Consider the following 24,607-nt stretch of genomic DNA (forward strand, 5'->3'; position numbering starts at 1 on the left):
AATATAGGGCACCACTTGTATCATTGAAATTACAAGTATACAGAATATGAACACTTAAACTTAGAATCAGACGTAGTTCCTACATCAGATATAAAGCCAAGAGAACTAGGCTTGCTAGAAGTAGATAACCAAGAAGTCCTACCAATAGAAATAACAATCTTAATATCGACTTTAGCTTTACTAAAAAGAAACATCATATATAGACAGGAGGCCAATAAGGGTTAACTTTTGAGCAAAATATGAAAAAACTTAGCTATGCTAGGGCTTCTGAGGTAGGGAAGACCATGCCATCTTCCTTTTTTTATTTTTTTTAATTTATTTATCTGGCCGCACCTGCGGCGTATGGAAGTTCTGGAGCCAGGAGTCAAGCCACAGCCACTGTAGAAGCAGCCAGAACTGAATAGTTACACTCCAAGTCACACAGGAAGTCCATCATCTTCAATAAATAAAATATCAATATGAAATAAGGAGAAAACAAGAATGAATCAGGCTGCGACTGGAGCTAAGCAATGCCCATATTAGGTAGGGCATTTTAGGCACCTTTAAACTAGGAGAAAACAGAAGTCGCTGAACATATTATACACATACGAAGTGACATGGTTAGATTTTTCTTAAGAAAAATCATTCTGGCTAAAATGTAGAAAATAGATCTCTCAATATCAAGAATGGGTGTGGGCAAGACAATTGTGGTCCAGGCAAGAAACTATAGTTTCTTAGTTTAATAGGACTACACTGATGACAGTAACTATGAAGTTTGGATGTGACAGCTATTTAGGAGAGGAAATGGGTGAGGATCAGGGAATAACAAAGATGATCAAAGCTTACTGATAGGGCAACTCCACAGATGTTGGTTCTGTTCCCTTATGTTAGAGGGACCGAAGAGGATATGGTTCTTGGTTGCATAGTTACCCACCAAGCGTTTATCGGTTTGCAACTAACTGTGACATCTAGATAAAAAGTTTGAAGAAGTAGTGGGACATATGAATCCAGACCTTAGAGGCTAGATCTGGGCTGCAGATAAAATACATGACTTTTTGTTTATAAAGTACAATTAAAACAAAGGCTATTTTACTCTTGTTTTCCCCCAGATATTAAAAAAAAAAGCATTCATTAGCCTATGTAATTTATCCTGTCAAAGCTTAACGGTAATTATAAACTACACAGTTTATTTTAACAGTGATTATAAAATAGTTTATCTCATTTAAGCTACACATAATTGAGAATACTAGTGAAGGATTGCTAATTCTGTTTAAGATTAAAAGGAAAGAAAAGATCTGTTGCAGAAGCTAGTAGCACCCAAGGGCAAACTTAGAGCTGCTCTACCAGTCAATGAGATGTGTGTGGATGCTGCCCTTGTGATTCCAAATTAGGAGCAGAACTAGTCCTACTCCATCTAAGGTCATTCACATTGTCCCTTTTATGTAGGAATAGAGATAAATAACCCCACTGACAATTTGCTCTTTACTGAAAGCAATAAGACAATAAGCATAACCAATTTAATGACTTACCATCCTAAAAGATCACAAGAGTTCTACTGGCATTGTTTGACCCAGCCCAGGCCCAAGAAAAAATAGCCCAAGGATTTAACATGTATCATTTATTGTTTATAAATACATGACATTCATCTTTTAAAAAAAGATTCTTATGATAGTTTCTACTATGTGCTAAAGTGCCATTTACAAATATAAATACCTTCTTAATGTATTATGAATAGGGAAATATATTTTACAAAATTAAAATTAATAGGAGTTCCCGTCGTGGCGCAGTGGTTAACGAATCCGACTAGGAACCATGAGGTTGCGGGTTCGGTCCCTGCCCTTGCTCAGTGGGTTAACGATCCGGCATTGCCGTGAGCTGTGGTGTAGGTTGCAGACGTGGCTCGGATCCTGCGTTGCTGTGGCTCTGGTGTAGGCTGGTGGCTACAGCTCCGATTGGACCCCTAGCCTGGGAACCTCCATATGCCGCGGAAGCGGCCCAAGAAATAGCAAAAAGACAAAAAAAAATTAATATAAGTGACTCTAGTTTGGGGAGCATGTGTTGTGGATTATTAGAAAAGAAAATGTTAAGGGCTACCATGCTGTGTATACTACTGCTTATCTTCAAAGGTTAAAAAAATTCCCATTGATCTCCAGTTCTTTACTACAGCCATGTGAGGGATGGCAATGACAAAGTATGATCAAAGTGACATCTAAAATTGTAGTAGAGTGTGAAAATGTCTTTTGTATCTTTTGTTTTCAAGAAAATCTTGTTTATCCAATCACAAGTAGAAGGGACTTCAGAGAAGAGAAAAGAGAGCAAAGGAGAGAGTAGGAGAGACAAGGCAAGATTATTTCATTATTAAAAAAGATGTGTGGAATTAAATGCTATGTTTTTTGATATATGAGTCTATGTCAAGGGGTAAAATACTCTTAAGTGAAAAGCAAGATAAACAGAGATCTACTTTGAAAATTCAGCTTTCTTTCCCCGTTTTAAGATAGAGTTATAATACTGCTGAGACATTAGAACAGTAGGTTATTTATGATACTTTTTTGAAAAAAAAATCACAGCTATCTATCCCCACTAAAAAAAAAGTTAAAACAAAACTTCTCAGAGAAATGAAAGGTATTTAAATGTCATAGAAATGGTAGAGAGAAAGAATATAGAACTGTGCTGGCCAATATGGTAGCCACTAGATACATTATGTCCATTAACCACTAGAAATGTGGTTAGTCTGAATTGAGATGTTCTACAAGTGTAAATATATACCAGCTTTTGAAAATTTATTACAAAAGTAGTGAAAAAATCTCTAATTATTATTTATTTTATATTAATATTTGGAAATATTTGTTTAAATAAAATATGCACTCAAAATTAGCTTTCACTTGCTTCTCTTTTAATATGATTACTAGAAAATTTTAATTATAGATGTCTCACATTACATTTCTATTAGATGATGCTTATATAGAAGCTGGGAAAAAGCCATTCGGAGAGACTACTTACTAGCAGTCTGCATAGTGATAGCATTTAAAAACAATGAAACTTCTGCTGTGTTAGTTCCCACTATGTCACAATGGGTTAATGATCCAGCTTGTCTCTGTTGGGGAGCAGGTTCAATACCCGTCCCACACAGAGGGTTAAGGACGTGATATTGCTGCAGCTGAGGCATAGGTCAAAGCTCAGATCTGATCCCTGGCCCAGGAACTTCCATATGCCATAGGGGAGGCCAGAAGAAGAAAAGAAACTTCTGCTGTGGATATTAAGCTGACTACAACTTGATTTTACCATCATTTTATAAGGAGAAATTAGTGATGACATACATGCTCTGTGTGCATGTGTAGAAACTGAATTAACAGGACTTCCTACTTCTTTCATACAGCTCTTTTGGAAAAATTCTAAACAACTTTATCACCAAGTTTGTATAGATATAAACTACTACAGTACTGAAATATTTATTGTAATACAAATGTTTGGTGATGGGGATGTTGTATTTTCTGTCTTTTCCACATTATTTTCTAAAATCAGCCGTAATGGTTCAACAATCCTATCTTTCAGAACTCCAGTTAAATATATTTTTATAATTTTAAAAAAATATTTTTATTTTTGATGCTTCACCTGGCTTTTAGCATATGTTCCCAAGATTCTCAAGGTCAAGGATCAATTCCTATATCTCATGGTATAGCATATATTCAGCTTAAATAAATATGTCTATTATTCTGCTATTGGTAGGATTGAAAAGGAAAATAGTATTAAAAGAAAAGGACATTTACAAACAGTTATTATTTTTTGTTCTGGAGTTAAAGAACAAAGCAATACAAATTATGTCTTCTAGAATTAAAGAATCCCTTACCTATATATAAAAGTAAATTAGGTCAATTTTCTGACATGGAGTTGAAAGACCTAGCTCAGGTCAACCTTTGTTTCCCTTCCCAATCTCAGCATCTTAACAAGGAATAGCAGGGCCTAACAACAGAGCTTGAAAATATGGGCATAGAGAGCACTTTTTCCTGGCTGCCGTAATATTTTTTCTATTATCCCCATAGGAGGCAAAAGTCATTCTCTGTAATTTTCATTAAGAGTATTCCATACCACACTGACCAGATCATCATCACTTCAAGAGCTGCCTCCACTTTTCTTTATCTACCATATCACAACTCTAGACCAAGGTTATCACTGTACTATGTGGCTATAGTTTCCCCTATCTCCTTGCCCTTCTTAGAGCTTTCAAAAATGTGAATCAGATTACTTAATTCCCTCAAGTGAAATTCTCTTAGGAATTTCAGCTGCTTTTAAAATAAAACCCAAACATTTCACAGGAACTTATGGGGGGGGTACATGAATTGCATCTTCCTTATTTTATACCAATCTTCCATGATTTGCTAGTTTCCATCCCTCTAGACCTCATTTCTGTCTTATTGATATCCCCAACACTTCTCCACTTTGGGGTATTTGTGTTTATTTCCATTCTTCTTAATGTCCTTCCTTTAAGTCATCCTTCCTTTAACTCATCACACAAGTGGCACCTGAATATTCTGTGGATTTGGCTCAAAAGTGATCACCCCAGAATAACATTTTCTAAGTGATTATAATCTGTGATCACATAATTTAAATATTCATTTGTTTATTACCTTTCTTCCTTAAGCTTCATGAAAACATAAACATCCCTCCTAATTTTCTCCACGAAATACCTAGTATTTTCATGGCACATGGCAGGTATTCAAAAATATGTATTGAATTAATGAATGAGAGTGTGAGACAGTACTGTGGTGAAATATTAACAGATTAATGCAATCATTATAAAAATCCCAATATCATTTTTATAAAATAGGAAAAATCCTAAAATTCATGAGGAACCATAAACCATCACAAATAGCCCAAACAACATTGAAAAATAACATAGCTGAAAATACCACAGGTCCTGATTTCAAAATATATAACAAAGCTAAAGTTTTTCAAAAAGTATGGTACTGGCATAGAGACAGACATATTGACTAATGGAATGGCATAGAGGGCCCAGAAACAAACTCACACATATATGATCAACTAATCTAGGACAAGGGTGCCAAGAACACACAATGGGGAAAGGACAGTCTCTTTAACAAATTGTGGTAGAAAAAGTGAATAACCACATGCAAAAGATAAAACTGAGCTATTATCTTACCATATGCTTACACTACACAGAAAAATCAACTCAAACCAGATTAAAAATTTAAAAATCAAACTAAAAGGTTTCTGTGTAGCAAAGGGAACAATTAACAGAGTGAAGCAGCAATGTACAGAATGGGAGAAAATATTTGTAAATCATATGCGTGATAAGAGTATATGATATCTGAAAAATACGAGAAACTCCTATAACTCAAGGGCAAAAAAGCAAATAAACATTTAAAAATGAGCGAAGGACTTCTATAAACATTTCTCAAAAGGAGATGTATAAATGGACAACAGGTATATGAAAATATGTTAATCATCACTAATGATGAGAGAAATGTACATCAAAACCACAATGATATCACCTCACACTAGGATAGCTAGTATAAAAGAAAAACAAGAGATAATAAACACTGGCAAGGATGTCAAAAATTCAAAACCTATCACCACTGATGGGAATGTACAATGTTGCAACCACTAAGGAAAATGGTACGGAGATCCCTCACAAAATTAAAAATAATACTACCAAATGATCCAGAAATCCCAGGTGTGGATACAAATTCAAAAGAGCTAAAAGCATGATCTTGAAGCAATAACTATATTCTTATGTTCATTGCAGCATTATTCGCAATAAAAAAGTTATGCAAACAAACTAGATGTTAATCAATGGGTAAATGATAAAGAAAATGTGGTATAAGCATGCAGTGGAATACTAGTCAGCCATTATAAAGAATGAAATCCTGCCATATATGACAATATTGAAAATCTTGGAGGACATTATGCTAAGTGAAATAAGCCAGTCATAGAAGGAGAAATTCTGCATTATTCCATATATATGAGTATCTATATAGGCAAATTCATAGGAGCAGAGAATAGAATGGTAGTTTCCTAGGGATGGAGGGAGACAGAAATGGGGAATTGCTGTTCATTGTATATAAAGTTTCAGTTATGCAAGAGTTAATTCTAGAGATCTGCTGTAGAACACCATGCCTACAGTTACTACTCTATACTTAAAAAGTTTATTAGGAGGGTATATCTCATGTTACAGTTTCTTATCACAGTTTAAAAACAGAAAAAAACAAAGATATTATGTCAACAATAAAGAGTTATAGAAAAAAAGAACATGCTTTTGAAGTTTTAGAAAATAACAAAACACTTGTTTTGTCACAACTAAAACAGCCACTTTACCCATTTCCTGAAAAAGCAAACCAAACAAGAATTAAAAAAAACTCTAATTATTTTCTTGACATGATTTCCAGTTCACAACTGAAATAAATTCAAACTGTATTATAAATTATTTTGTTTCCATATTTACATTTAGAAAGAACACTTAATTTATTCCTTGTTAAAATAATAGATTATCTCTAATAAACTATGTCATATGTTTTCCATATTCGTGTAGGGTAGAACAGGATCTGTCTGGTTTTGCAGTTTCTAGAACAAGTTTTCTAGCAATTGCTTGGGGAGGCAATATTACCCCCTCAATCTTCCAGCCTTAGGCAACCATTAATGCACTTCCTGTCTCTTCAGATTTGCATATGTTAGTTATTTCCAATAAGAGGAATCATGTAACACATGGCCTTTTGTGAATGATTTCTGTCACTGAGCATAAGATTTTAAGGTTCATTCATATTGTGGCATATAAACTTAGTTTTCATTACTTAATATTTCATCATTTAGATACACCCATTTTATTTATTTTTATTCATCAGTTGATGAGCATCTGGGTTGCTTCTATTGTGGGGCTATCAAGAATAATGATGACATGAACATCCATTTATATTCTAGTTCTTATACTATTTCATTTTCTTATACTACTTCATACACATCCCTTCAGCAATCCAAGCTCTAATAGGTCACTTGCAACATGGGGAAAATAAAACATATTCTCAGAGTTCCCATTGTGGCACAGTGGAAACAAATCTGACTAGGAACCATGAGGTTGCAGGTTTGATCCCTGGCCTCGCTTAGTGGGTTAAGGATCTGGCATTGCCATGAGCTGTGGTGTAGGTCACAGACTCAGCTCAGATCTGGCATTGCTGTGGCTGTGACATAGGCCAGCAGCTGTAGCTCTGATTCGACCCCTGGCCTGGGAACCTTCATATGGTGTGGGTGCAGCCCTAAAAAGCAAACAAAATTAAAAAAATAAAACACATTCTCAAAGGGTTGCTCTCTGAGGACTAAGGAAGATAATTATAAGAAATCTGTAAACTATAAATTACTATGAAAATAGAATGCATTTAACTTTTCATATTATTTTCTCATACCATCTTTGCCAGGTATCAACCACCAATTCCTTACAGCCATTTTCATCATTCAAAGTATACTTAAAAGGTCAAGTTTTTGTTTCATTGTGAGAACACCAGTTTAAAAAAATGGAAAGAGGGGATAAAAGCCAGGATGGATTTCCAGGCCCTTCTGTTAGCTCTTATTTCCTGAATAATTAGCATGTTCAAAGCATGATGCAGTAATACAAGAAATGAAATTTACTCCCTGATGTCAGTTTGGGGGTAAAACATATACATGGAAAATTCCTTGAAAATAATTATTAAGAAACTAAATTGCAATATTAACTTGATATGGTGAATTTTTATGTACCATTTTATATACGTACATAATATATATACATAAATTATATACATATATAATATATAATTTATATGCATAATGTATAATATATGAAATATATAAATTACATAACACTTAATACACATAATACATATAAATTATAGACAATTATAAATTATAATTCATTTATATACTCCATATTTAATTAATGATTATTAATGAATCAAAACAAGTTTTCAAAAAGAGTGAGTAAAAGTGTTGAGATGTTTTGGTCAATACAGTGGAAAAGAGAATATTTAGACATAAATGGAGTGAGACATTTGGCAGTTTTATAAACAGTCATCATATATAAGATAAATAAAGAGAAGATAATATGGATAATATGATAACATGGAGGGGTAGACTGGTGGCTACAAGGATAGAAGGTATATATTAGTATACATTTATATTATAGTATCATAGTCTAATCTCAGTTATCACACATCAACAATCTGAACATCTTTAAAAGAAACAAAAACTGTTAAACCTTAATATAAGGAATAAGTCTATATAAATTGAAATAATTTTCTAGTGAATAAACTTTTTGCCCAACAGTTACAGTCTAACTACTAACAAGCACTTGATTTTAAGTGAGGTTTATGGATTTTATGATAAGAAAAATGCATCATTTTTAAACAGGTCAATGTTTGAAAATTTAGGACATTCACAGCCTTTTCCCCAATTGATTTTATAGAGGCTCAGCAAAAAGTATACCAAAATCCACTAGAGGGAGCTGACATTATTGCAAAGCTGTATAACCTGATTCTCCACTAGGAAAATAAGCATCCCCTCCAGCAATAAATGACTTTGAACTAAATTTTTTTTTAAAATATGCATTTATCATTCTTTCCATGACATCACTAAAAATAAAAGGAAAAAATAGGAAAGTGAGGAAAGCTTCGTGTATTACACTATATTGATCATAGAAATACTATTATGTAGTAAATCTGTCGCATCTTCACAAAGGAAAGCAATTATAAGTGGGTGTTCCAATGGATTAAAGTTTTAGTATAAAATAAATACATAATTTTTTGCTTCTCATAACAACTTTAAGGATGATTTTTTAAAAAAATATTTTAATGCTTTAAAGTCCAGTTCTACTCTATAATCCTTTGTGTGTGTATATGTGTATAATGAACCAAAAATCCATCCACTAATGCCTAAAGGTGTTCATAAAACTTCTTGTCAAAGAAATCTGTCTTAAAAAGTAAGTTGATGAGTTAGGACGCTTGAACTGGACACTGTGTATTAATATCATAGAAGCCATTTGGTGGGAAACAAAAGATACATCCTGAAAAGTTTGCTAGTCATATGGTAGGTGTTTGCATAACTGCTTCCCTCTTATGTTGTATTTTACCAGTAAATGAGAAAAGGAAGATGCTGTATAGTGATAGTGATCCAACAATAAAATGTAGCTCAAAGAATAATTTGTCCTTGGCTGAGTTTCAGTTGCCACAATGTGTGCTACAGCTAAAATAGTCTTCATATAAATTGCTAGAAGTATTAGCAAGATACCCAGCTAAATATTCTCGTATGTAAAGCAAACTGGATTTAATGAAAACTCACTAACGGAGTTCCCGTCATGGAACAGAGGAAACAAATCCGACTAGGAACCATGAGGTTGCGGGTTGGATCCCTGGCCTCACTCAGTTGGGTTAAAGATCCTGCGTTGCCGTGAGCTGTGGTGTAGGTTGCAGAGGTGGTTCGGATCCTGCGTGGCTGTGGCTGTGATGTAGGTCAGCAGCTGTAGATCTGATTACCCCTAGCCTGGGAGCCTCTGCATGCCGCAGGTATGGCCCTAATAAAGCAATTAAAAAAAAAAAAAAAAAAAAAAAACACTAACAAGCCTTCAATTGCTTTTTTATTTTCTTCAATGTTCAAAGCATTTGATTGCCAAATTTGCAACCCACCAAGGAGAAGTTATGCTTATATACAACATACAGTTTACTTGTTCTTCACAGTCATGAAATTATTATGGAAGGGACAAGAAATGGAAATCTAATATATTTGTTTTCCAACAACAACATTTCATTACTTGTTACTACAGGTTGTAGGGAGCATGGTTTCTTTGATGGAAATTATTTTTTCTCTTTTCCCAATAAATAAATAACTTAGAAAATATGAAGTCATTTTTAAGTATTTTTACTTACTTATCTGCAGCTCTTTCTCTTTGGCCTGCATATCAGCAAAGACTTGGTTAAAATGATTTGTAAAGGCCACAGAGTCTGCATCCAGGAACATTGGCCCTTGTCCTTTCTCTTTCAGGGCTATGCTTTCAATTTTTAATCGCTCGATTTGAGGCTGAAGAGCTGACAGACGGTTGACTTCATCCTGTACCATAATTTAGAGTATTAAAATAACATTTTTACTTTGCATACAGTACATTTTTGCAAAGGAAAGCATTAAAAGGCAATGCTTAGCTTAGTGCCCTTATCAAAACATTGATAAGAAACATCCATGATTATTGAAGCAAGTCTCTTGCCATAGGTTATCAACTGAAGATGACCTTGGCTCTTCATTCAGTAGATAACAGCATATACAATGATTTTTAAATTTCATAATGATATCATTTAGAACATTAATGGGCATGAATGTGTACGGTTGAAAAGTACTATGAATGACCTTATATCTTTTCCATAACTCAAATATGGATGTTCCTCTACATTCCTCTTATCTCAAAATTATATGCCTTTGCTTCAAATTCTAAGACCACTTAATGAAGTTTTTCTTCTTTAAATTCATTTGCATAAAATACAAACTGTATATATCTATATATATCTGCATATATACACACTACATTAAATTACAAAAATATGTTTGTATATTAACATTATATAGATTACATATATGTATACATGTACATTATATACACATACATATATGTGGGTGATCTATGTAATATTTTTATGTATCCACTCATATTTATATTCTATAATTATATAAGTTTCATATAGTCTTATTACTTTTGACTGAAGAGGCAATTACCATTGTTTTAGTTAGAGTGACTATTTGCTCTGCTTTTCTCTCTTTGTCTTGGACTAAGTGCTAATAGCATCCCCTTTCACTCTCAAGAGTACTCTGGTTTGGTTGAAAAAAATCACGTGGATATTCTGTCATGCTGTCCAATATAGTAGTCTATAGTCACATGTCACCACTAAGCACCTAAAAAGTGGTTAATCCAAGTTTAAATGTGCTGTCACTGTAAAACATACACCAAGCTTTGAAGATGTAGTAGGAAAACATACAAATATAAGCTCTCATAGTTTTAAATTATGATTAAATAAATGATACTTTTGATACATAAGGTTAAATAAAGTGCATTATTGAAATTCATTTATTTACCTGTTTCTTTTTCCTTTTTAAATGTCCTTTCTAGAATATTTAAAATTACACATGTGGCTCAAATCTGTGGCCTGCAATAGATTTCTTTTGAACAGTGCTGTTCTTGATATAAATGTTTTCATACTCTTATTTCCAATGAAGTTGCAACTCATATGTATCTGATACATATATAAATTGAAGGCAACCAGAAATTTTAACATGCATTTTTTGAAATATTTATTACCATAGTTGTTTACTTATAAAGCATAACTATGCTACCTCTAGAACAAAGTTCTTCAAGATTGTTTACTATCAAAAATGTAAAAAAAAATAGGCTAGTTAAAATTTAAAGTTGTATCACAAGCCAATTAGAAGGAGTGGGAAATCAAAATAATTACAGTAACTATGAACTAAATATAAATCTGAGATTCCTGGAAATAAAAGTGATGCATACTCTTTTAGAGAGAGCAACTTTCGTTTTAAGACTGAATGAGGTTAACTTATTACATAGATCCTTTCATAGTAGCAATATTACCTACTAGACAATGCCACTGATTATTTTTAAAAGATAAAAAGAAAACTTTCAGCAGCACATTGGGATGTGATTATAACTATATGAGTTGAGTCAAGTAGGTTTCAAAGGAGGGTCTTCCCCTTTACGGAAAAGAAGGGCTTTTGCCGAAAAGAAGCTGCTTTGACCCGGGGGGTCTGCGAGGGCTCAGGGCTGAGCAAAAAGGAGGTTATATTGTGTTCAAACAATGCATTCTTGTGTTGGCCCTTGGGCTGGTTCTTAAAGCTGCCTTTACAATGGGCATCTGACTCCTTCTGGCTTTCTCTAACTTCTCTCTCCCTGATCCTTTCAATCCTAAGGTTATTAACGGCTATGATGCTGGGTTACTGTACTAGCCCTTGTACCTCCACTATACTCTGAGCACATATATAAAATATTTTTGTAAAGTAAATAATCATAATTTAGTGGACTATCAGTTTTAGACTTCCCTCATACATTTGATTAAACAGTATATCAACTCCTTGTGTTTGTGTGGATTCCACATTTTGAACATATGACTGGATTGTGCTCTTAGCACCTGAGCTATCATAAGAAAGACCTCCAAATTAATGGCCATTTTCCCTAGGATATACATGGTTCCCATACACCAAAACAGCCTCACCATTTTGCAAACTGACAAAATCGATGAACTATGTGTAACTACTCTAAATATGTTTTGGGGGATCTGGCCAACCATATGTTACCTATTTAAAACTGATTTGCTTTGCTTATATTTTGATCTTTACTGTGTTTAATTAAACCCTTAGAAGTGAAATTTTCTTATTAAAGAATATGCTATCCTTTTGGAAATTTCCAAGAAATTCCTATTGATCATGCTCCCAATGAGAGGAAAGATTCTTACCTTACAAATTTTTAACTGGCTTTTAACTGCTGTTGGCTCCGATGTGGTAATGGGTTGGGTTTTCAACCAGTTTTCAGCAGCAGTTGTGATCTGCTCCAATTGTTGTAGCTGATTATAGAAAGTGATGATTCTGTTCTGATACTCCAGCCAGTTAAGTCTCTCACTTAGCAATTGGCAGAACTCTATCCACCGGCTGTTCAGTTGCTCTGCAGCTTGTTTGATACTGTCAGCATTAACACCCTCTAGAAAGACAGATTTTAAAAATATACCCACTGAAACCACAGACTGAAAGATATTACCTGAAAACCAATGAAACACATTTAAAAGTATTCATCATATGAATAATTTCAAACAAATCATTTATTTACTGATAAAGAAGTTTAAGTACCAAGATAATTTCTGATTGACTGTAAATATTTAGAGTTGCATCTTATCAAAGAATATGAATGTAATAAAGTAATAAATGAGGACACATAAATGGAGAAGAATAGAATATATTTAAATGAAAACAAAAGTCATCAAAGCTCTGATGCAGGTGGAAGATTGATCATAGACAAAAACCTTTTGGATGTTTCCAAATAAAAATTAAATATCATGTATATAATTAAACTGTCTTTCTAAAAAGTAACTTACAACTTTATTTTTTAAATGGTCTTGAAAAAATGAAAAAAGAAAAACAAAAGTAAAAGACAAAAAATGATCTTGAAATTAGTTGAAATGTTATTATTTGGATTTTTGAAAAAGGAAAAAAGTGAGTATATATCAAAAATCAATAATTCACTGCTTATGCTACAGAAAGCCAGAAATAAACAGATTGCCCATGAGTCCAAAGAAAGGAAACAGGTATTAGAAAAATATTCTTTCTAATATGAAAAAAGGTCTTCAAGTTATTTACATAGCATTAACAAATGTGGAAGTTGATCTGAAAGTTTTAAAATCATCTATAGTAATACTAAAGCAGAAAAAAAGCTACAATGGGCAAAATGGAACATAAGCCTATCATTATGAACTTTAGCCTTCTTAGAAAATTTTCTATGTGTTAGGGAATATGCTATTTTTTTTTAACATACACCATCTTATTAAAATTTTGTCAAAGTGTAATATATGACTAATGCCAATTCAGGTATATATTATCCTAAACATAGCATGAAAGTATAGCAATATCATGTTAGTAACTCTATAATGTTTACAACATGTAGATATTCTTACATACACACACAGACACACACAATATTAAGTATGACATGCATGTTAAAACATAGCTATGATAGCAGTGATAACTTTCTAATATTTTTGAAATATTGAATATTTCATATTCTTACATATATTACCAGGGATTTCCAAGGGAATTATAAGCTCACTATAAGATTCTTCCTTTAAATTAAAATATCTAAGGAGTAAAGTCATTTGGTGAAGATCAAACTGTCCAGGAAAATCTACTTTTATGAATGTTTATTTTATTCAACTTTCTGGTAATACGATTTAGTTAATGGACAAGTGAGTTACTTAAAACTCTGAAGATCATCTGTCACAGATATGAGGCCTGTGGTTTGGCTCATTTGTACATGCCTCCCACCTCACGCTTTTTAAAGAAAAAAGCATGAATTGAATGATTATATTATTTTATTCTCTTTTGTCTTCCTCTGCTCAGATATTCTAATTTTCATCTTGTAATTATGTTATTTATGCTGCCAAACTACATCTCTCAATTCATTTGAAATACAACCCTAGCATCACTAATTTCAGAGTTTAACACTATCCAGGATGACACTGGAGAAAACAAACCTTGCAAATACCATTGATAACAATCTCTCTCCTTTTTCTTTGGGTGATTTATTTTTTAATAAAAATAATTGAGAAATTAAAGAGTATAAAAATAAAATATGCATGTTTCCATATGCAAAGTTATAAAAGGCAGCCCATGGCTTGCAGGAGCTAAATATACCTCTATATTCTCCTAACAGTTAAAGAAGCAACTGATCTTATTGAGACATCTGTATTGTGGGATATACTGTTTGGGATAATTTGATTTTGATCAGTGATGAATAATTATATCAAAATATGTTTTGAGGGATGCTACTAAGAAACTATAAGTTGTAAAATGATCATGTCTGTTATAAAGTATAAGACAAGAATCCAAATATCCAGTCATATAGGCACTCAGTTTGAGAAAAATTGTGATGATAAAATGCTAACAGTGGAGCTCCTCTAATGGCTCAGTGGGTTAAAAACCCAACATAATGTCCATGCAAATGTGGGTCTGATCCTTGGCCCTGTTCAATGGGTTGATGATCTGGTGTTGCGGGGTGAGCTGTGATGTAGGCTGGCAGCTATAGCCCCAATTGGACCCCTAGCCCGTGAACTTCCATATGCTGCAGGTGTGGCCATAGAAAAAAGAAAGCTAACATTATTGCTGGAAAATGAAAGGGGATAATTTAAAAATATACAAAGGAGAGATTTTAAATTATGTTAGATAATGACTCAAAAATATGCCATAGATCGAAATGATCAGATGTTTCAGAGAAATATTTTCAGCATATATTAAATGTGAATAAACGCTTAGAAAAAGGAAGTCCATGGTAGACCTAGTCCACAATAGCCAAATAAGAGATGCTAAAGTAAATTAAAGGTATTGTGGAATGATGCTAGATTGAATTTATTTAGGATTTATCCAAATGATAAGAGGATACAGATAAAACTACCTTGTTCTCCCTGAAAGAGGTCAACCATATGAAGGCCTTTTAGCAATTGGAAAAATGAAATCACAAATTCATTTTCAATATGAATAATACAAGCTAATTTAATCAGCAAAATATAAATCCAACTATAATGAAGTATCAATAAGTTCTATGCTATCTATTAAAACCCAGAGAAAGAATTTAATGGGCTCTTTCTGACCACTACCAAAAACTATCAGTTCAATGTGCCAAAAAAATGTCCAGATATTAAACATCACTGCAAAAGGAAGTGATATAAATGAAAAAAAATGAACTGAGTATAAATCTACTGTGAAATATATATCAATCTCCACATATTAGCATACGGATTTTTAAAACTGAACAAAGACAATTAAAATATAATATGTAAAATAAGGATCTCCATATTAGGATAAATGGTAAAAGCAGGTAAAGGGGTATAAAAACTCACAGTAAGAACTATGGTATTAGGCAAGCTTGAGTTCAAATTTGATCCCCCTATATTTTACTAAATGGGTGAACTAGGTTATTTGATCTCATTGGGTCTCATTTTTCTCATCCATGGAAGCAGGATAAAATAGAACTGACATCATAGGACACCATCAGGGTTCTGAGTTAACGTATCTAAAGTGTTACACCAAGTATGACATATACCAGACAATCAATAAATAGTAGTCAATGCTATAAGACAAAATGAAAAAGAACATGTAGGAAACAGGTAAGGGACCAGATCTTTCAAAACACGCAATTAGGAAGAGGGGAGTCCTTTTAATGACTGAAGGGGTCATTTATGGAAAATGATAAATATTTTTAAAGCTAGTGATAATTTTGTATAAAATGGTACTAATATTGGATATAGAAAATATATTTACACGTTTAAAAAATAAATTATATCAACCAGTGATGAATCTGTTTAAGTGTTTATTAGGGAATCTTGGAATAATTGGTCATATATCTATAGTCATTTGAAATTTAAGTTACAAAGGACAGCCATGCCAAAAACTAGAAATAGAAATTTCGAGATATCATTAGTAAATATATGATGCTGAAGAAACTCAGACATCTTATTATTAAGGATTTGTATGTAAATACTGTATCAATTCATATGTGAATATGCTTCCTGCTCAACTAGATTATAACATTTCTAAATTATAAATCCCCCTCTTAAGAAAATCTCTACTGGCAGTATCTGATAGAGTTCTCAGCTTAGAGTAGGTATGAAATAAATACACTGTACTTGTGAACTCACCCACCACCAAATCAATAGCTTACTTCATAGGAATACAAACATTAGGGGAGCGATAGCCAGAGACACAAAAAGCCAAACACATACAACACGCACACAGTCTCTCTTGCTTCAAGTTGGCTTTAAAATACTTGGGGGAGAGAGCAACAACATTGTCACCTCGCACATTACTTAATGTGTATCTCTTAAATGAAATATCAAGATGAATTACTTCAACTTCATGAATTAACTGGCCATTATCCAGAACTAGTAATGAGATTACGAGAAAGTCCCTTAAAACTTTTGTAGAATAAAGGTCCTGTTTTCCTAGTGAATACTCACCTAATGAATAATTTTATTATTATATCTTATAATTTTAAGTGTATTTCATAGAATTATGCTTAAAAAAATTTAAGTTTTATAATAGTGTAAATATCTGAAAAGTTTTAAGAATCAATCATTTGAGCATTTGTTTTTCTAATTTTTTTTGTTAGCTACTTAAGAATACAAGCACTAATTCACCAGGCATTATGAACAATACTTATGGAAACCATTTTGTAGTAGCACATTAGAATTTTAGGGATAATGGATCATAATTCATTCACTTCTCATATTCTAAACAACCCCTGAAATAGTCTATGAATAAATATATTGCACCCAGAGGAAATGGATCACTACTTGAAGTGCATCAATTTTATTACTTGTGTACAGGGCATAACAGACTGTTAGAATAATTTTAATTGTGCACCACCTTCCATGCAAGTACTTCAGAACTGCCACTTAAAGTGAAGTATTCCTCGTCAAGTATATTCATCATTAGCCATGAAGCCAGGGTGGAATAATGCAAAACCTGTGTTTTCAGAGCCCTTGAATAACAAGAATATTTGGAATTAAAACTTAAAATAAAGTTGCTAATAAATAGTGTCCTATTTTTGTTGCATATTAAGTGAGGGTCATTACAAATCCTTTTGGCATCAATGTAACGGCCTAAAATGTAATGAAAATTTAATCAGAGCCCATGGAAATAAGGTCTGAGTATTATAGACTAATTCTAGAGGTTTTTCTGATGACACTAACTGTTGAACAACTGCCACGTCACCTTGTTTTAAAAATAGCTTTTAAAATTAATACATTTACACAAAATTAAATATAATATACAAATAAATATCCCAAATATATAATATAATACATAATATCATATTTATAGTACTTACACAATAAATATAATATACAAATATAAATAAATATAATATACAAATTTACTAATATAACTCTTTTTTCATTTTTCTTTTTCCAAACAGCATTGAATTATAAGAGCAATAAGTCATTTCCCTACTAATAGCCATTTTTGTGACTAATTTACCACAACAGTGACCACTTTAATTTCTTCCCTTCATACACACGAACACATATACACACACAGGCACAGAGTCTCTTCCCTTGGAGATTACAGTTAAATGAAGAAAAATGCATCTGTCAATTAAAAACATTTATTGAGTGTGAACTCTGTGTAGACCATTATCCCAAATGTCACGTGCAGAAACAGGACACATAAATCAAACTGCCCAGAATTCAAAAAGGAGTAAGACAAGAGGAAATTGGTGGAATTATGGAAAGCTACTCATTCATGATGGAAGGTCTGGGCTGCAAATAGTACCATTTCCATGCCTCATGCCTCAGTGATATATAGAGCAGATGCAAAATCTCTTCCAAAAATATATATTATTACAAGAGTTATTGCTACTGGAAAGAAATCCTTCACAATGACATGAAAAGATGAGAGGCTTTGCTTTGAGGTGAGCCAAACTGACCACAATCCCTGCACTTACCCATCTGACAACTTTTTAGCCAAACTCAAATGACTTCATTCATGTAAAGCACTTAAGGAGCCATAAACTAAAATACTAAAAATAATGTTCCATACTTAATATTATAGATAAGAGGAGCCCTTGTCTGTGTTATCAATCTGTGCTATTTCATTACGATCTTTAGCAGAATTACTATCAGGTATCACCTTAAACACTATAATCTAACACTCAGGGGAAGACGGTTTTGAAATGTTCTTTTACTCTAATATACTAATAATTACTACTTTGATTTAAACATTTCCTTAATGTGATTATCTTCAGGCTCTTTATTAACACAGAGAAAACTACAATTAGAAATTAAAAGTGAAGCACAACCCTATTAAATACTTATAGTCTCTCCTCTCGAATTTGTGATGAAACCATTTTATAGCTTAAAAAGGGGGGAAATGAACTATGCTTACATGTTTTCAAATGAACTTTTTGACATAACTCCTTTGGGTAATTTTAATATTAATAAAGAAAATAATTTATCTAAACCAGTTTTTTTGTTGTGTCTGACTGACAAGGAGACTATATATATTGAGGCAAGAACATTATTTTACAAAAATAATTAAGAATGAGGTCTAATCCTAAATAGAAAAAAAAAACTGTGTAAGCATATTTTAGGTATAAAAATGTTCTCGATTGTCCTGAAGTCCCATAATCTCACTTGTATAAAGAAAAGCTTTTGCCCTGAAATAAACAGGTTAGTTAAAAAACTGTTTAAAATAAAATCTTAGGAAATCCAGATTCGTTAATTAATAATCAATACTACTGATATACTAGGAAGATTCATTACCATATTTAGTTGCTAAAATTCTCCAAAATTTTCATTATTTTATATCATTAAGTAAATATAAAAATAATTTTAAAGAAGTTTATATTGCATAATTTTAAAAAATGCAATAAAGAATTTGGTAATTCCCCTTCTCAGAATTTACACGCTACAGGAAACATAAGTAGATTACTAGGTACCCAATCTAATCTCCCACTTACTCTCATTAAAGTTCTAGGATGAGAATAATTTGTTGGGACTAATGCAATGATACAAACTTTAAATACTGGTGATAAACTTCACAAAGATTTTATCTGTGAAAAATTCCCCCATTAAAAAGTTCTCTCTGCCATCCCAATATTCAACCACACTATTCCCCATACTTATCCAATCAATTGATTTTGATAGAGGAACAACAAATTAATGTAATAGTTTAAAAAAAACAGTTCAATAGATAAGTTGGTTAAGTTATTCAAAAGTTTCACGTCAAAACTCCAGAAATATAATTTCTTAAATAACGCTCTCTCTGATAGTAGCACTGTAGCCTCCCTTTTAAGTTTATAATGTTCATGAAGATCATTTACATTCTTCTAAAAGAAACGGGACACCTCAAAGGAAAATGTCCATGTACAGCTTTGTATGCAAATAATTTATTCAACCTCTTTTTGTGGTTTAAAAAAGATTTCTAATGAATTAATAAAAACCATTAACTGAATGTCTGTATGTTATTTAAATATAAATCATTCTACTGCAAATCTCCCCAAATATAGTTGATACAAAATTCAAAATGTATGTAATACTATTTTAATATTCTGCATTTGATAAAGTACAGCCAAAATGAAAATTATCACCTAATTGATCATAACTTTTATGTAACCCTGCAAAACTAAACCTATGTTATAAGAAACAGTGTTTTCAGGACATATAATTGATTTCCAACACAACTTTGCAACATCAATCAAAAGTCTCTTCTATGTTGGTATTATGGTCATCTCTGCACTTTTAACAATCTTAATATCCTATACCACTCCCTGTTTTGCAACACCTTTCTTCAATTCATTCAAGAAATTGCTTCTGGGACTAAAAGACTGTTTTTTGCATTTCTTAAGTGCTATTAAAAATTCATGCTTTAAGGATGAAACTAGAGACTCACATACTGGGTGAGGTAAGTCAGAAAGAGAAAGCCCAAACCATATGATATCACTTATATCTGGAATCTAATACATGACACAAATGAACATTTCCACAGAAAAGAAATTTATGAACTTGGAGAACAGACTTCTTGTTGCCAAGGGGAAGGAGGAGGGAGTGGGATGGACTGGGAGTCTGGGGTTAACAGATACAAACTATTGCATTTAGAGTGGATAAGCAATGCATTCCTGTTGTATAGCAGAGGGAACTGTATCTAGTCATTTATGATGGAAGATGATGGAGGATAATGTGAGAAAAAGAATGTACATATATGTGTGACTGGGTAACTTTGCTTTATAGTGACAGAACACTGTAAACCAACTATAATGGAAAAATAAAAATCAGATAAAAATTTAAAAAAGAAAAAAAATTCATGCTTTAAGTAGATATTAGAAATGGTCAAAAGTGATTTGGAAATATGTTTGATATGCCATAATGAGTCAAAACTGCATGCCTTAGAATTTCATTGTGAAGGAAATAAGAGTACTAAAATCACTCTAGGTATTTTAAAATATGCTCTAATCTTAAGGTAAATTAAGTAGAAAATTCAGTTTTCTATGTGTGTGTGTGTGTATATATATATGCACATATATAAAATACAATTTTTGAAATACTTTCTTTAAGATATAATAGCTATATTTATGTTATTCTTCACACATATTTTAAAATATGAATATATGTCAAGTATTATTATCATGGGAAAACATAAACAGAATGTGTATATATTTGTATTAGTTGCAAAACATTGGAATAATTTATAAGAATTATTTCTCTTAATTTTTAAGATATGTAGTTTAAGGAATAGACCTTTACATGAGGTCATAAATGAAGTACCATGATTCAGTTCTCATTTTCCTTTCTATAAATAAAAGAACAAAAATGTATGTGTTTTATATAGTTAGGAGTTTTATTACAATTGCATGGCCACACTTGAGAAAGGAAATCATGAACTTGTAAATTTAAGAGGTTTGCTGAGATAACTGCTGGAAATGTGGTTTAGAGAAAACTCAATTTGCCTTTCAACTCTAGTTTTTGGCTCTATGTTGGTGAAGTATTTGTAAATTAGGGTTGTGGTCATTCTGAAATATACCCAGAGGTACTATAAGCACCTATTGCATGTCTAGCTTAACCACAATTCGCACAATCACATCAATTAAATACTTTGCATTTTTTTTTGTGAAAGACAAAACACAAAAGAACAAAAAGACAAGTTAGAATCTTTGAGTCTACTTTTTAGAAATTACGTAAATTGTTGCATTGAATGGAGCATATCACATATCACTTAGAACAAATCTTCAATAGAATAACAAATGAGAAGCTTAAAACTTGATCAATATAGTCAACCAATGAGGAATGTCTCAAATTGTACCCCTACCCCTTACTGCTCTAAGCTTTCTACAGAAATTAACACTTTCCTTCAAAAGAATCATTAATAAATTTCTGACCAAAATTACCAATGTCATTATCTCAATTACTGCCTTAATTTTGCTTTGCTAAACAGAATTTAATCAGTCCATTAATATTTATTAAAGACCTAGTATATGTCCTGATTTAGAGCTATGAGGGCAATAATCTAGAAAATTGAAAATTATATTATCACTAATCATATGATCATTTTACCTCCGTATATATTTTCAATTACCAAAAAAATAATTACCTTCATTTCTCAATTTTAACTGCTTTTTGAACAATTCAGTATATACTACTTAGCAGATAATCTGAGTTTAGTTATTCTCGATATATGATTATAAAATGAGACTATTTAAATGTATAGATTTCACACTGGTTTATAAAAATGATAAAGAGACACTTCAGTTTCTAGGGAAAACTATATAATAGTATAAGAATATTCTTTGATCATATAATTTTTAACATGAATATGCTGTCGTCAAACTCATCAGCTAAACTTTCCAGCAAATATGCATCTAAACAACAACCTTTTAGTATTTTGCATCTTCTATATACTCATTAACATGTTAACCCAATCCTCAGCTGTCATACTTGCTTGTTTTATTTTTAACCAAATATAGTCATGGGGCTCATTAGAAGAAGAAAATGAATTGATTTCCTAAGAAGATCACTAAATTTTTTAAGGCCAACATGGCAATTAAGGCAAAAAATAGTTCATAACAGAATTTATGCCCCAGAATGCAGGCAGGTACTGGAAAAAGCTGACAGGCATAACAAAAACATTTGTTGCATTTGTTAATGATATTCTTATAAACATATCCATTGAAAAATAAACCTTGTTTAGAAATAGCATTATCTCTGATTTTCATAAATTTCTTATACTTAGACATGAATTTAGTAGTATAACAATGATGAATGGAAAGATGTTTGTTTACAACTGACATCAATGACATTTTGTTCAGACAGCTTTTGAGGTAGCAAGTGTTAGCAAAAAAATTGTTTTGTGCTTTTTAGGGCCACACCCATGGCATACAGAAGCTCCCAGGCTAGAAGTTGAATTGGAACTGCAGCTGCTGACCTGCACCAACCTGAGCTGAGTCTGCAACCTACACCACAGCTCACAGAAACAATGCTGGATCCTTAACCTACTAAGCAAGGCCAGGGATTGAAACCCTCTTCCACATGGATACTTGTTGGGCTTGTTACCACTGAGCCACAATGGAACCTACAGCAAAAATTAATTTTAATTCATTCTTTAAAAAATATTTTGCTAGCTTTGTACTTTTATCTCACTCAAAAATAGTTGAATTTCTTAAAAAGTTCCCCTGAGGGACATTTTTAAAAAAACAAGTTAAAAAATGAAAAGTATTGAGTTCCCTTGTGATACAGCAGGCTAAGGATCCAGCATTGTCATGGTAGCAGCTTAGGTTGCTGCTGTGGTGTGGGTTCAATTCCTAGCCCAGGAACTCTTGCATGCCATGGGCATGGTCAAAAAACAAAAAAGAAGAGAAATATAGAAAATGTCAAATGTATTATTAGCTAACAGGTATGGGAAAATATATTGTAATAATTATTTAAAATCAGATTATAATCACTTTGTATACATGATTGCTTATTATATTTCTAATTATTTCTGCAAACCTTGTTTTCTTAAATTATTTGGACAAATGCTAGCAGGATTTACACTAAAACTGATTTCTCAGCAACATACTGATAAAACATTCAACCACATTCCATTTTCTTCCATTGGACTCAAAGTTGAATTTCCTCTAATAATGTGCTTAGCATTAATAAAGAATAATAAAAAGCTCACAAACTCACTTTAATTTAAATTTTCATTCAGGAAGTGCTTGTCTGATATAATTCAGCTGATAAATATGAACCTATGTGTTTATCAAATCCCTAAGAAGATTATCTAAATCAACTCCGTGTAATTACCATTCACCATCTGTTCCACCAGGGCCTGAGCTGATCTGCTGGCATCTTGCAGTTTTCTGAACTTCTCGGCTTTTTCTCGCTCTATGGCCTGCAGCATGATAGCAAAGGTGAGTATTTCAATACAAGGATTATGAAACTACACAGTCATTATAACTTCTACTTGCCCTTTCAAGCCTTAAGATAATTCACTCTGTCAGCTTATCATGTGAATCTAAAGATTTTTTTCTCAAGTTCTTGGCACTAGAAACATCAAAATGGCAATGAAGCACAAACTATTTTCATATTGAATTGTTACATTTTAAAAAATAATATGTCTACTCTTAACTTTTTTTACATAATAGTTTCTGAGGCATTATAATCTAAGATTGCTCTCTCCCCCACAAAAAAGGAACCAACAAAGGCAAATCATAACAAACCATGAAAGGATAAAGTGTCAGATAGCTAAAATGGAAATTACCCTTTAAAAATACACCACTAAAATTACTCCTAATAATATAAGTATATTTAATTTATTAAAAATCAAATGGAAAATCCAGTAAGTGTATACAATGGGAAGAAGTACACCAGCATAAATACCTGAGAAAAAAAGTCCCTTCATATTTAACTAAATACAAGAGTACAGGTTAATTTTTCTCTCTAAAATTGTCAAAGAATTCCCATTTCAATAGATTCAGTTTCATAAAGCCTTCTAATTCCTTTGTTAATTTCACCTAACCAGAGTTATCTTTTGAACAAAAACACATTTAACAAAATGTTGCATGTGATACTGTTGAATTTAGCTAATAACTTCTCTACAGAGATATTAATTTTATGCTATGATACAGTAGAACTAGATTACTACAGTCATTAAAAAGATGTGGCTATAACAATGTTATATGTCCTGAAACTAAGTACCTGCAGAAAAAGCAAGCTCTAATGTACTTAACATATAGGAAGAGCAATACTTCTGTGATTAAATAATGGTATTATACAAAGATTTCACTTGAGTGTGTGAAAGAGGTTATTCTATATCAAACTCTGTTTTTAAACTTTTAGACCTGTAGGCATTTAAACAAATATTC

At 32.3% G+C, this 24,607-nt stretch overlaps 1 protein-coding gene across 16 annotated transcripts in view; it reads right to left on the reverse strand.

Annotated features, from left to right (window-relative positions):
* The window catches only part of DMD (dystrophin), a 2,622,506-nt gene that overhangs the window by 1,445,190 nt on the left and 1,152,709 nt on the right, over nucleotides 1–24,607 (reverse strand). For all 16 annotated transcript variants that reach the window (XM_021079543.1, XM_021079551.1, XM_021079550.1 and 13 more), the window contains 3 exon segments: nucleotides 23,547–23,634; nucleotides 12,465–12,706; nucleotides 9,882–10,062 (listed from right to left, as the gene is read on the reverse strand). In XM_021079543.1, coding sequence (XP_020935202.1) covers nucleotides 9,882–10,062; nucleotides 12,465–12,706; nucleotides 23,547–23,634 — 511 coding nt within the window.

The sequence above is a fragment of the Sus scrofa genome, chromosome X (assembly GCF_000003025.6).
Source record: "Sus scrofa isolate TJ Tabasco breed Duroc chromosome X, Sscrofa11.1, whole genome shotgun sequence".
In the NCBI taxonomy this organism is placed as follows: domain Eukaryota; kingdom Metazoa; phylum Chordata; class Mammalia; order Artiodactyla; family Suidae; genus Sus; species Sus scrofa.